This window comes from Maniola jurtina, chromosome 20 (assembly GCF_905333055.1).
Source record: "Maniola jurtina chromosome 20, ilManJurt1.1, whole genome shotgun sequence".
NCBI classification, from domain to species: Eukaryota; Metazoa; Arthropoda; class Insecta; order Lepidoptera; family Nymphalidae; genus Maniola; species Maniola jurtina.
This window is the reverse complement of record NC_060048.1, coordinates 12,787,600-12,801,564: the sequence shown is the minus strand read 5'-3', so window position 1 is coordinate 12,801,564 and position 13,965 is coordinate 12,787,600. Positions and strand designations below refer to the sequence as shown.

The following is a 13,965-nucleotide window of genomic DNA, read 5'->3' as shown; positions in this document are numbered from 1 at the left end:
ATTTTTCGATTTCTTTGTTGGAGTTTTCAATATAAGAGTATTGTTTCCTTATTTCAAGAATGTGACTTTCCAGCTTATCCAGACGCGAGTTTTGTGCGGATAGTAGACCGCTTATTAAGTCCCTTATTTCATCCTTGAAATCGGCCAGCTCGTCGGCAAAATCTTCGTTAGACGACCGGCGGCGTTTTGCTCGTTGAGATTTTGCACTGAATTCCGGTAGTATTTCACTTTGACACAATTTACGGATATCTGTGTCCGAGTGCCGTGTAGGTGAATTTTTCGTAGACATTTTGCATCGGAAATCACTAAATGCAATAACAATATCGCGTTGGCCGCATACGAGACTTCACAGTTACGATTTTTATTTTACAAATCACTATTTTTAACCGCACACTGCACCACAAAACACGTCCATCGCTCATGACGTCCGAGGAGGGATTTAAGCAGTCTATGTATGTATGTTTGTATCCAAATTCTGTACCGTATCCGCACTATCCACCGTAGTGCCTAAACTACTGGACTACGTTTATTAAGACGATCGCAGTCGGGTTTTAGTTTTCAACTTTATCTTGTTATATTTCAGTGAATATGTGCTTTATGTGGTTTTTCGATCAACGTATACAATATACTCGACAAATGTACCTATACAGGGCCCTTTCTGAGGACCAGGTCTTCGTCATCTATGTATTACACTTCTATAACGGGTCTACGAGTTTTGGACTATAGATGTCCACTATTGAATAGATAAAGGACTAAGTAGTCAGCGCCACCACCTTCTAGAACGTTCAGCCGCTTTCCGTCATCCTCTTTATATCGTGAGTCCATCGTGCTGGAGGGCACTCCACAATATTCTTACTTGTACTCGGTCTCCACTCTAGGCCTTCTCGGTTTATGGTTTTCGCAATAGTTTCCAATACTTGCTCACAAAATATCTAAAGTCCTGATTTTGTGACATAACATACCTGTCCTGAAGACTTGAACAATACGATAAGTTAATAATAGCCATAAGAATCGTTGCTAAGATGTCTGAACCCGTATCGCCTTCGCCTGTACTTGGAGTAGGTGCAGTTCCAGAAGCGCAGCATGTCCTCGTCCCACAGCGGCGCGGTGCGCAGGCGCCGGTCGATCACCAGCGCCATGGGGTTGGACGAGCGGCTCGCGCGCCAGCGGATGGGGATGAGGCTGGACGTCTTTGGCGTTGGGTCACTGGAAAAAAAAACTATTGTATTCTTCTCAGTCGACGAAGACGTATAAGGGGCCATTTCACCAACGTAAAATAAGTCTTATCCGAGAGTGACATTTTGGCAGATTTTCGTACAAAAATCGGTCAAGTGCAAACTGGACTCGCACATGAAGGGTTCCGTACCATCGTACAAGAAATAACGCTTTTTAATTTTGAATTTTTTATGGCGGCCATTTTATAAATTTTTATAGTATTTGTTGTTATGGCGGCAATAGAAAAACAAACTTTCTGCCTATTACGGTTTATGAGATACAGCCAGCTCAGCTTTACTCAATAATATGAGTATCTAGCTCTTAAGAGCCCGCTTCATCGAAGCGATAACTCGTTGGCGGGTGGAACCTAAAATAGTTTTGTTTCCACAGATGACGGAAACAAAGTTATTTGTGCATGCCACCCTTCCCCTCTCTAACTGCATCCACCCCTGGTGAGGCAGAGAGAGAAAGGCCTGTTGAGTGAATTTTGCTTGTGAAGAGCTGGCCCTCTTAACAACCAATAAAAATTTGCATCAAGTTAAGGAAGGTTAAGATTTTTGTTTTTAAAATGGGACCAAACAAGGAAAACCGAGCACACATTGCTTAGCATTCAGCATTGGAGCGCTGAACGAGCGGGCGGCGTAAATATATTTGTCGATATAATAACGCGCGAAGACGTGACTGCCGTACCAAATCGCGGCAGAGAGGAGTTCTCACTGAATCCACATCCATGCTAAATTAATATATAGGGAACTTACTAAAAATCTATCAAAAGTATGTTCCTGCAGAATTCTCTACCAGATTAAATCAGAAATGACGGGATCCATAGAAGAACCAGAGTAACCGACATACATAGCTCAATGGGTCGCGATGCTGAAGTGGCAATGGGCAGGTCACATAGTTCGAAAAACCGATAGACGTTGTGGTCCCAAGGTGTTGGAGGACCCCCCCCCCCCACTAGGTGGATAGACGGCATCAATCGAATCGCAGGGAGCTGCTGTGTGGACGCCCCAACAAGAGACCTAATATGTACAGCAGTGGATAATGATGATGATGATGATGTTACTGAAAAAAGGATATTACACGACCGATAACAGGTTTTTCAAATTATGTGCCCATTGCCACTTTAGCTTCGCAACCCGTTGAGCTATGTTGGTTACCCTGGTCCTTTAGGTAGATACCTCAACAGAGAACGATGGCATAAGTTCTTGGAGATGGAAGATAAAGACTTGATTTTTTACAAAATGTAACCAATTGTAGTGATGAGAGAAGAGATGTTTTTTTTAATATATTTTTTAATTTGATGACAGTTAGTTCTTGTCTGCGGTCACAGCTAGTGGAAAGTGATCTAATGTAGACTGAAGATGGGAAGCAGGCTTGCCTTGGAAATATGTATATGGCAGGGTCTACCTACTGGAACTCTATTAAATCGTTGAGCGGCATGCCTTTGCCGGAGAGTGGATAACCAGCGAAGGCCGAAGACATAATTTTTATAATAATATCTAGATTCTAGACTATTCAAATTAATTAACGCTAGACTAGGATAACAGTCACAAGTAGACCTCGTCTAGCCATTTCTCAAGGTTCCGTCCATTTTCGTGTTATTGTAGTTATAACACGTAATATCATGAGGTCAATTGTGATTCAATATAAAACCTTGGCCTCCTTAGTTTTCGCCGGTTAAATTTAACGACAAACAATTCTGTGACGCATCGGTGCGAATATTAATGTCCTGTATCCGATTTCTGAAAACGGTGATATAGACTAATGATTAAGACGTGGGCTTGCTATTCGGCAGGTCAGGGTTTAAATCCCGGGCACGCACATCTAACTTCTCGGAGCTAAGTGCGTTTCAAGCAATTCAATTTTTATATTACTTGCTTTAATGGTGAAGGAAAACATCGTGAGGAAACCTGTATGCCTAAGAGGTCATCATAATGTTCTCAAATATCTGTGAATTCTGCCAATCCACACTTGGTCAGCGGCGTAGGACTATGGTCAAACCCTTCTTATTCTGTGAGGAGACTCGGACTCATCAGTGAGCCGACGATGGGTTGATCATGATGATGATTTTGAAAGCTTACCTATACTTGGCGAAGTTCGTCCACAAAGTGACCATACGTTCCACCATCTTCATTTCAAAATATCTCGTGGGCAAAGGAAATGTATACGGCTTGAACATGTACATGAGCTCATCGCCATGTGAAGCTCCTCCATTGAACATAAAACCTGATATAAACTTCGCCATATTTATATACCCGTTGTATTTAAAGAGGTAGTAGTATATAGGTTGGTCTGTTGTCTTAGCGTACATACTGGATTCTATAGCACTCGGATACTTTATATGAAGATCAGATGATAAGTCTACCAGTTGCATTATCAGATCTTTCTTCGAAGATAAATAATGATTCAAAATATTTGTAACTGTATCATTTTTGACCGCTTCCGAAGGGAATTCTAAGTCATCTTGAATGAAATCGTAAGGGTCTACTTCGTCTTCGATTTTGCTTATTTCACTACCGTGGGTTTTACTTACGAAGTATATACCTTCGTTGTCGTTGTAGCCAATTATAATAGGCATTTTGTTATAATTCCCTGATTCGATTATATCAGTTGGATATTCAGTTATTATTGAGTTAACTCCTGGTATATTCTTCTCCACGCATGGAACGAATAGGGTTTCTGCCGTAACATACTGTCTATGTTTTGAATATTTGATAGCAGATATTAATTCTTCAACACTTCTATTTGAAAGTACATTGTAGATTTCATGAGGATCGCTGCCATAGTAACCGAATTCTTTGGAAATTGTACCCGCTGTTTTTATTGGGTCATGTTGAATTGCCCAGGGAGCTACTGTGGCACCACTTTGTAAAATGGCTCTGTGAAACAGACCTTTGGCTGCTGGTGATAGAAATAAATATGAGATGGATACAGCTCCTGCGCTTTCTCCAAATAATGTGATATTATCAGGGTCACCTCCAAACGCTGCTATGTTTTTTTTCAGCCATTTCAGAGCAGCGATTTGGTCTTTCAACCCAGCGTTCCCAGGCGCTTCTTTGATACCTAGACAAAGGAATCCTTCGATATTCAATCTGTAGTTGATTCCTACGAAGACAATTCCATGTTGCACGAAAAAATCTGGTCCATATAGAAACGTAGTCCCAGCACCTTCGAGGAAGCATCCTCCATGGATGAAAACCATTACTGGGAGAAGTTTCTCTGGGGTTTGGCCCACTGGGGTGTAGACGTTTAGTTTCAAGCAGTTTTCGTCTCCGACTATGATGGGGCCAAACATTCTTTGAGGGCAACGAGTGTTTTCGTTTCTTGCTTCGAAGATTCCTTCCCATTTTGGTGGAGGCAGTGGTGCCTGGAAAGTTAAATTAATGGGATTTGAATGGGATATAATTTGAATTAAAGATTTTTGACTGATATTCATATTGTGATTAGCGAGCAAACGTTGATTTTGTTATTGCTACCCTTGAACATTCAATAGGTACCGGCCGGCTTTTTAAAATTCTTTATATTTTTTTTTGTTAAAATCAATTTCTAAAGTTGCCATCTGAGTATTTAAAATTAGTTGCCACACATCAGTATCTCTACATTGCAACCGTGCGAAGCCGGGGCGAGTCGCTATAGGATATAAGTTGTCACACGGACGAAGTTGCGGGCATTAATTAGTAACTCATATGAAGAGTTTATTAAGTTGCAGGCATGCAGAAATAAAATACCAATAAGTACATAGTCAAGATACTTAAGTAATTCACTTTATATGGCAAGAGGTCGTCATAACAAATTAATTATGCAGGTATTTTATTGCATTGATATTTTATTTATGTGAAAATTTGAAGACGTTTGTGTGTTAGTATATGTTAGTTATTAGTAGGACCTAGTAGGTACCTACTTACCGTACCTTCCCTCCCTTGTATCTCCCAAACTATCGCCTATGTTGTTTGAACCTCATAAATGCAGTGGTTAGGAAGTGGACCGAAATCTTCAAGGTTGACTTCGATCCCCATCCCTTACACTACACACGCACACACACACACACAAGTCCCACAAGTAACAGGTCTTAGTTGTAGGGGAGGTGCATTATACTAGTCTTAGAAAAAATTGAAAATATAAACTTAATTAGATACCTACCTGAAATCGATTCCTTTTATCGACACTGGCATAAGGGATCCCCAGATACATGTAAATCCTTCCATCGTCACTCACTATCCCTCTGACTAGTCCACTCCCCACTCTCACCACCGGCGCCGGCTCTTTTACTAAGTTCGCGAAAATCAGCGACAATAGCGCCACCCACTTCATTTTCTTTCACTAACTTTCAAATATCGAACACACGCACTGTCATTTTGAAAGACCTAACATTTTCAAGGAGGCATTTTCAGAGACCGATTCACTTTTAAAAGAAAATGTTTGTTATTTACGAACTTTCACATTTTAAAAAACACTCGAATCTTGAAACATTATAATCCATAATTTTAAAGAAATAATTATTTTCACAGGCCCAAACTTTCCGCTCCCGATTTTTTTTTAAAGTAACGCACTACTTGCACTTTTTGAACGAAACGATGAAGGATTTTCAAATTTCGAACATTGTTTTGAGAGACCCGAAATTTTCAAGGCATTTTGGGAGACCCGATTTTCGAAAAGATCCTGCACATCGTTGGTTTAGTAAACTCGTTAATAATATTTTCTACGCGATTTGTTGTCTGTTTTTCTTGTCAAGGGCACACACCAACACGTTCGGAACTTAGCGAGTGGAGCAATACAATGTGTAATGTTAGCGACGATTAATGTGTGCGTGTTCCGTTCCAAGTTTAACTTTTAAAATAACTAGCGACCTTCCCCGACTTCGCACGGGTTGGATTTCAGAAAATGTTATAGTAGCTTTAGTAAGGTCTAAAGAAAATCTATATGCCACAAGTTTCTAGTCACAGGCGGCGTTTTGAGAAGTATCCACTATTCATATTCATATTCTTTATTTTGCATACTACATAACACATGAGATCCTGTAAGGGTATGGCAAAAATAAAGATACTTACATTAAAAATTAAATTTATATCATTCTTAAAATAAATAGTAAAACAATAATTTGCTACTCAAATTGCACATTTATCATTAAAATATGAAAGTAAAGTAGTTACGTTGATAAGTCAGTCTGTTTATTATATGCCTACATAATATTATTATAAAATAAACTTTCCTGACTAATGCCGGACTAATTTATCAACGTACTTACAACGTATTTATAGGCGTACACCCTAAACCACTGGGGTTAAAACTTGAAAAAATAAAAAGCCTTTGGTTAAAAAATAAAGAAATTATCATGATTTATGATTTTTAAAAATTCTTTTGGAAGGGGGAACAAAGTTTGTGTAAAAGCACGTCATATAGCATAGGCTTTCGGGCCAAAATGGAGAAAGATGAATTTCAAAAATTCCGGCCCAGCGAAGCCGGGGTGGGTCATCTAGTCTTTATTATATTTCTAGTTTAAACTATATTATTATAGTTTCATTTCTATTTTATTAATATGACACGCAGTTATGATAGCGCAACCCCATTTTCTTATCAATTTGTTTCTATTCAGGTCCTTAAGAGATAAGAATATTATTTAATAGAGAATAATATTACTATTATTCAGTAACAGACATATTTAACAAAATATATTGTCTGTTGCCGAACACATCCACACTCATAGGTCTCTTGCAAGGATTTTCACTCGCCACGGTCTTGATTCCAATGGCTCCCTGCTCGCCGCAATTTGTTTGATGTCGTCTGTCCGAGCGACTCCTGAATTTACACAAGTTTAATAATCTATTAAAACTATGCTCCTGAAAAAGCATATTATTACTACCTACAATCGAAGATTATGTGATTGATAAAAAACGTGGATTTCAGCAAAGTGCAGGACTACAATTACTCATAAAACATGGCATAAAATTAGTTAGTAAGGGCTGAATTCTTTCTAGTTCTTCTCGGTAGGAATGGCGTTCTGAAACAGTGTTTGAAAATACTTGTACAGTTTGATTTTTCTGTAAGACGTGTGCTCCTCCTAAAAAACGCAAAGCTCGCCAGAACCGAAGACGAATGTGGCTACAGGTTATTAAGTATTATACTTTAGCAGTGACTTTTTTGTGATATGTCTGGGATACTTACGAGTACAAATTACAATGACTTTGCAGAACCGCGCAAAACTCACTGGCAGAGTTATTTCCAAACGTGTGACATGTAGCGTACAGCAAAGTAACAGATGGACACTTTTGCTCAATATCTAGATTGTGAAACTGTTGCGTTGTGCGAAAGTATTGAGCCTATATAGTGTAGGTAGGCATGGTATACAGTAACTAGTAGTTACTATGCACCATTACCTACTAGTACTAGTATTACAGGTGTGCCAATCAACATAGTCATTCATCCTGCCCGCGTTTCCAATTTCATCAATGTATCTGCAATGCTTCACTAGTTTTACGAAGGATTACAGATTGCTATCTAGTCTTAGAGACCGAATTTCGTAGCTTATACCACTTTGTATTACTCCATGAACTCGCATTAAACATCTTTCGGCGTTAGTACAGAGTCGCATACTAAAGTTCGTCGGACTCGTTTCTCGGCCATCACCATCATAATTCTCAAGTTTAGCTGCGTTTAATTTTTTATTTATTTACTAATTCTACTGTATACTGTTACATTTCCTATTAGCATTTTGGAATAGTATAAATAAAGTGGCTAGGAATTGTATGCAATACCTAGGGAATGTATGAAATTTTGTCAAAACAGGCCCGATAACTTCATGAAAAGACTAGGTATTCTAGAGAATCGCTGAAATATAAACATTTCCGGTAACACATGCAATCTTTACATATTATTACCAACTAAGGTGCCTACGCAGGTAATTTTCCCTTTACATTGTTTAAGGCGCCCATGACATTGTCAAGGGCGAGTTGCGCACCTACCATCGGTTATTAACGTGTTTTTTACGCTTTCAAGTCATTGATATGAAAACCAAAGACTAGGACTATAAAAAGCTGTTACTTTTAAGGGCAGCTGTGGAATACCCATAGTACGATTTATAAAATCTATACTGTTTTTGACATATTAAACTACGGATGGTCGAAACTTTTTACTACACTATTTCCCTAATTAATTTATAAAATGATTGTCTGCTGAGGAGTTTCATCCCGTCTCTATAAAAATCTTCATTTTATCGCTAGGTACCTAATTTATATAGGACCACTCTAATGGCAAAAACTATGCACCTACCTGTAATTAGGTAGAGGTATATACCTAACTAGCTGGCGCCCGTGACTTCGTTCGGGTGGATTTAGGATTTTTAAAATCCCGTAGGAACTCTTTAATTTTCTGGAATAAAAAGTAGCTTATGTTAGTTAGTTAACTCAGAATATAATCTATCTCCATTCCGAATTTCGAAAAAGTAGTTTTTGCGTGAAAGAGTAACAAACATAGCTACACACATACATACACACAAACATTTGCCTCTATAATATTAGTGTGATAGTGTGAAGTGTGATATTCAAATATTTTTTTAAAATTGCAGGAAAGGCTTGGGAGAACACTTACTTGGAAGATAAATATCATGCGATTGAATGATGCTATTTAGATTGTAGATAGGTATATCTTGAGTTTGTATATCAATGCTTCGAAACTCAAGTAGCCAGTATTCCAACATTCCGTGACAAGCAAGTTATGACGACACCCTATTTACTTGTAGCTGCAGCTTGGGCAACTGACTTTGACTTAGATTCCGGCTGTCGGTCTGTCTCACCGTATACACATCAAGGTCGACGCTGCGCATGAGTTTATTGCACCTGTTAGAATCTTATAGCAATCCATACTAATATTATAAATGCAAAAGTGAATCTGTCTGTTTGTAGTTTGCATACTTAATATTTTTTCTTACCGCGACTTCATCCGCGTGGATTTGGGTTTTTAAAAATCGCGTGGGAACTATTTGATTTTTCAGCGTCCAAATTAGTCTATGAACATCTCGAGGATGCAAACTATCTCTGTACCAAATAAATGATGCCAACAACTTCGTCCATGTGGATTTAGGTTTTTAAAAATTTAGTTGAAACTCTTTGATTTTCCGGGATCAAAATCCTTCCCTGGGAGCTATCTCTGTAACTAATATAATCAATATCGGTTAAACGGATGGGCCGTGAAAAGCTATCTAATAGACAGAGTGACACACTTTCGCATCAATATTAGTACATGGATTTTGCTTGGACAGCTCGCATTTTCGTCTATTGCATGCACTCAGTGCTGGAAAAGCAACGTTGATCTTAAACGAAATCTAGGAACTATCATATACGATCTAGTAACCGCAGGTCACATTATAACTTTGTCCCTAGATCGTACTTTAGGTAAACAAATAAATAATTACTAAATAAATAATATTTAAAGTTTTATTGTGTGTATTTATAAAACATTATTCTTACATATTTATAAAAATGCCATAATTATTATCTTTAAATCTAAAAGTTTACAGCACCACAAAAAATTATCTAAGTATTACATATTCACGTTTTTCTCCTATATTTAGTGTAAGTTCTGTTCCAAAACCGTAAGCTGGGATCATTCCACAGTAGTTCTGTTGAAAACTCCTTGTCTATGATCAGTAGTTCTGGTTTCCTTACATCCAGTGGATACCATTTCTTTGGCAAGAGTTGCGTTACATTGGGCGTGGGCATTCTGAAAATAATAAAAACATCGTTTCTCATATTATCCGACTACGGTATGATTCAAGTACTGAGGAATTTTCAGTTTTAAAATAGTGCGTGCTGTTAGTGATGACTGATGGAGTACAAGCCTCACGAGAAAGAGTCAGAGTCACTCTGTGGGCAATGGGTAGAACTACATAGTATTATGAAAGTTTCTCTACGTGACCAAATCCAAGAAATAAGGAGATCGGTAGAAGAACCAGAGTAACCAACATAGCTCAACAGATTGTGAAGCTGACGGTGGCAATGGACAGGGCATCCAAAGGACCTTTAGAAGTTGGGGTTCTAAGGTGCTGAAATGGCGATGCAGGACAGAAAAGTACAGCGTTGGGCTGGTGCACGAGCCCAACGCTGTGCTTGTGCTCTGTCCACAGAGAACATCAAATAAGGCTCAGAGAGCTGCTGGATTCAGGCGACGCACGCAACACTGCAGCGAGGAAATCCCTACAAGAGATGCCCAGTAACGTCTGTCTGTTGATGACAATGACGACAACCGCGACGGTAGAGTATAGAACATAAGAATCATTTTAAGAGTGTTAAAATCCGATTATTTATATAAAAAAGTACACCTTAGAAAAGGGCTTTTTGTGCGCATTGATATGACCCGCCAATTTTTTTACATTTCTGCTAGATGAAGTTCAAATTCACTCACCCATATTTTGCAAAATTTGTCCACAAGGTGGTCATTCTATTTATAGTCTTCATTTCAATAAACGACTGAGGTAAAGTGACACCAATTTTAAAAATATAGAAAAGGTCATCAGCATGAGTGGCTCCAGGATACCTCCAGAATTTGAAGAGTGCTTTTACTAGATTCATCCATCCATCCCGACAAAATTTGTACATGTATACCGGATAATCCATAGATTGTGATAAAAGCACAGCTGTGATGGTAACGGGGTATACAATGCCTATGTCACCTTCATATTTAGATAATTTTGCTAAGAAATCATTTTCTGTATCATATTCATTAAAGTAAAGCCTTTTAAGTTGATCTGCTGTCTCTTTCTTTTCTAAATTAGTCGGGAATAATAAATCTCGTGGAAGTGAGCCAAATGTATTAAAATTACGCATGGTCGTATCATTCTCCTTCCCGACAAACATGTACCCTTCAGCATTAGTATGCCCTATAATAAGTGGAACTTTATTATAATTTCCTTTGGTGATTAAATTATATGGAGAATCAGGTAGGAACTGGTTAGCTTCTGGAATTTTTTTCTCGATACAAGGAACGAATATATTTTCTGATAACACTATATCTCCATTATTTCTAGGAATACGTGTACTTAGCAATTCTATAACAGATTTGTTCTTGAACAATTTGTATAGCTCGTGAGGATCCTCTATATTGTAACCCATTTGATTGGCTAATAATTTAGCTGTTTTGATTGGTTCAAACTGTAAGCTCCAAGGAGAAATAGAAGAACCACTCTGCATTATCGCTTTGTGGAACAGTCCTTTAGACATCGGTGATAATATATGGAGTGACACTGATGCCGAACCGGCACTTTCACCAAACAGTGTTATATCATTAGGGTTTCCTCCAAATTTTCTTATGTTCTTTTTTATCCAACGTAAAGCTTCAAGTTGGTCCTTAAGTCCAACGTTTCCTGGAGCTTCCTTGATGCCAAGACATAGGAATCCAAGAATTTCTAATCTATAGTTAAATGTAACTAGTATAACGTCATGTTTGACTAAATATTCTGGTCCGTAGAGAAAGGGTGATCCTGAGCCATCTCTGAAACCTCCACCATGGATATACACCATGACAGGTTTTAGTTCATTCGTAGTTTCTAATGGTGTGTAAACGTTAACAGTGAGGCAGTCTTCTATACCTGAAATCAGGTTTTCGGTAAATCTTTGGGAGCATCTAATATTTTCTTCGGTTGCATCTAATATGCCTTTCCAGGATACGTTGGAGTGTGGAGCCTGAAAATAGAAAATAGAAAATACCTCTTTTGAGGTACGGAACCCTAAAAAGTTAATGAAATGGTACCTGGAATCTGTCTTCATACGCAGCATAGGGTATGCCCGTGTATCTCACATGAGAGCCGTCTCTCGCCACCTGGCCGCGCAACCAGCCTCCGCTGACGAGTACGGGCGCCGTTGGCTGCCGCACCAGTCGCATCGCCCATAGTGACCAGAGTATCACCCAATAAGACTTCATTGTTCACTTGTTATGTTTGGGGTACAAGAGTTCAGATGTATAAACTTTCTGATGGTTCAGCGTTGTAGATTTTATATATTTCATGATTACAAATGTTCTGAAAAAGAGAAAAGTTTTGGATTATATTTTAAACTAGCTTATGCTTGTGAATTCGTCCGTGTGATCTACATACCCCTATTTTACCCCCTTAGGTGTTAAATTAAAAAAAAAAATCCTAAGCGGATGTCTATGTCATTATAGCTATTTGCATGCCAATGGGGTTTGAATATATGTATTAGTATGGAGCCTGGCCTAAAAGTAAAATGGCGGATCACTAGGGTAGGCGAAAATCTTCAAAACCCTTTCAGCCCAATCCATCCAATAGTTTTTTTTAAAAGAATATTAGCCATACTAATCATGACTAATACTCCCCTTTCCCCTCCAATTAAGCGTAAAGCTTGTGCCAGGAGTGGGTACGACAATAGTGCAACGGGTGGGTTTGAACTGCCGACCTTTCGGTGTTCAGTCTGCTCCTCAACCGTTGAGCTATCGAGGCTTAACGAGGCTCAGTTTAAGCTGTGCGTTGAAATTTAAAAGCGCGATAGAAAAAAGGTCAGAAAGGTGATTCCTTACACCAATAAATATTATTTTGATATGTAGCAATTTGAAGTGGCGAAAAACTTAGATATATGTATCTACATATTTTACCTAGGTCACAAATAAACTTATTACAAGTGAATTATCCCTATCCTGGATACAATAATACTCTCGACGTGAAGAGGTGAGGCGGATCATGTTGTATATTATTGTACTCGTATAATTTACATAATATTATTAATGATTGCGCACAAGTAGGTACAAGCTTATCTTCATTCATTACAAAAATACCAGCGCGTTACAGTTTATACAGGAAACAATTAACATCAAACCAAATCTATTTTACCTAATTGATCTATACTAGTTTAGAATATAATATGATAATACTAACTACTATGTTTTAACATACACTAGTAACATTTTCTATATATGATACAAAATACGTTGTTTTAACTCAATAATTTTAAACCTTACCTACTTTATTTTCAGGATTCCGTAATGCAATAGATGGCACTGATAGTTTCAGTTTGGTCACCTAATATAATACTGATTTGCTCAAGTCCGTATAACCACCTTTAATAGTATGAAAAATTATATAGAATAATAAGCATTCAAGATCAAGTAAAACACTGATTGAATTCAAAAGAATATGTAAAAGTGACTGTACACACACTACGTCCGAGTTACTTCGCCGCTAAAGAATGAAGAACGGTAGAAAAAAAGATACACGTAACCTTAGTAGGGTCACCGCGTCCATTGATGTAAATCGGGAAATGTGAGGAGAAAATCCAGAACAATTATTTTATTCGGCCGACCAAGCTAAACTACCTGCCTAATTCTAGGTCAACCCTATGGGTTTTCTTGACAGACACGACAGACGGACAGACAAACAGAGTTTGATTTCTATTTGAATTTTTCAAACAATAAACTCAATGAAATGCAGACACGTTCCATGGTGGCTTACACAATGGCTTAAATATTTGTATGAAATTCTGTGAGCCCATGTTACTTTGAACTTATGGAAATGTAGCAATCCAAATACAGGTACCTACCTAATATTAGTAGAAGGTCTTCACAAAATTGTATTGAGTTTCTTTAGTCAATATTCAGATATTATAAAAACCAGGACGTGTCCTGGAAAATCGGAAGAGCTGGCCATCCTTGTGTACAGCGATTAAAATTCCAGTTTTACCTGTTAACCTTTTATTACACGATTTAAAACTTTACTGTATCGTATTTTAAGATCTATTTTTGTATACC

The 13,965-nt window shown here is 38.1% G+C and overlaps 2 protein-coding genes across 3 annotated transcripts; both read right to left on the bottom strand.

Moving 5' to 3' along the window:
• Window positions 1–470: 470 nt before the first annotated feature.
• Window positions 471–6,030, bottom strand: LOC123875983 (esterase FE4-like). The gene is made up of 3 exons (XM_045922123.1): window positions 5,359–6,030; window positions 3,300–4,585; window positions 471–1,206 (listed from the first exon to the last, which is right to left on the bottom strand). Exons 1-3 carry the CDS (start codon window positions 5,527–5,529, stop codon window positions 993–995), a joined length of 1,671 nt encoding a protein of 556 aa, XP_045778079.1. The 5' UTR covers window positions 5,530–6,030; the 3' UTR covers window positions 471–992.
• A 3,603-nt stretch (window positions 6,031–9,633) lies between these two features.
• LOC123875781 (acetylcholinesterase-like) lies at window positions 9,634–13,421 on the bottom strand. Of its 2 annotated transcripts, none has more exons than XM_045921815.1 (4): window positions 13,180–13,421; window positions 11,959–12,226; window positions 10,615–11,891; window positions 9,634–9,933 (listed from the first exon to the last, which is right to left on the bottom strand). In XM_045921815.1, the coding sequence occupies exons 2-4, from the start codon at window positions 12,127–12,129 to the stop codon at window positions 9,762–9,764; spliced, it is 1,620 nt and encodes a 539-aa protein (XP_045777771.1). In that variant the 5' UTR covers window positions 12,130–12,226; window positions 13,180–13,421; the 3' UTR covers window positions 9,634–9,761. The 2 variants fall into 2 exon arrangements, with proteins under 2 accessions (XP_045777771.1, XP_045777770.1); XM_045921814.1 differs by having other exon boundaries at window positions 13,184–13,421.
• Between the last annotated feature and the right edge of the window lie 544 nt (window positions 13,422–13,965).

What these genes read in the sequence shown, in the direction of transcription:
- LOC123875983 (XM_045922123.1), bottom strand. Translation starts at nt 5,529, where the DNA reads ATGAAGTGGGTGGCGCTATTGTCGCTGATTTTCGCGAACTTAGTAAAA. An exon ending in ATAAAAGGAATCGATTTCAG is followed by an intron (nt 4,586 to 5,358) that starts GTAGGTATCTAA and finishes TTAACTTTCCAG; the next exon opens with GCACCACTGCCTCCACCAAA. An exon ending in ACGAACTTCGCCAAGTATAG is followed by an intron (nt 1,207 to 3,299) that starts GTAAGCTTTCAA and finishes TTTTTTTTCCAG; the next exon opens with TGACCCAACGCCAAAGACGT.
- LOC123875781 (XM_045921815.1), bottom strand. Translation starts at nt 12,129, where the DNA reads ATGAAGTCTTATTGGGTGATACTCTGGTCACTATGGGCGATGCGACTG. An exon ending in CGTATGAAGACAGATTCCAG is followed by an intron (nt 11,892 to 11,958) that starts GTACCATTTCAT and finishes TTCTATTTTCAG; the next exon opens with GCTCCACACTCCAACGTATC. An exon ending in ACAAATTTTGCAAAATATGG is followed by an intron (nt 9,934 to 10,614) that starts GTGAGTGAATTT and finishes TATTATTTTCAG; the next exon opens with AATGCCCACGCCCAATGTAA.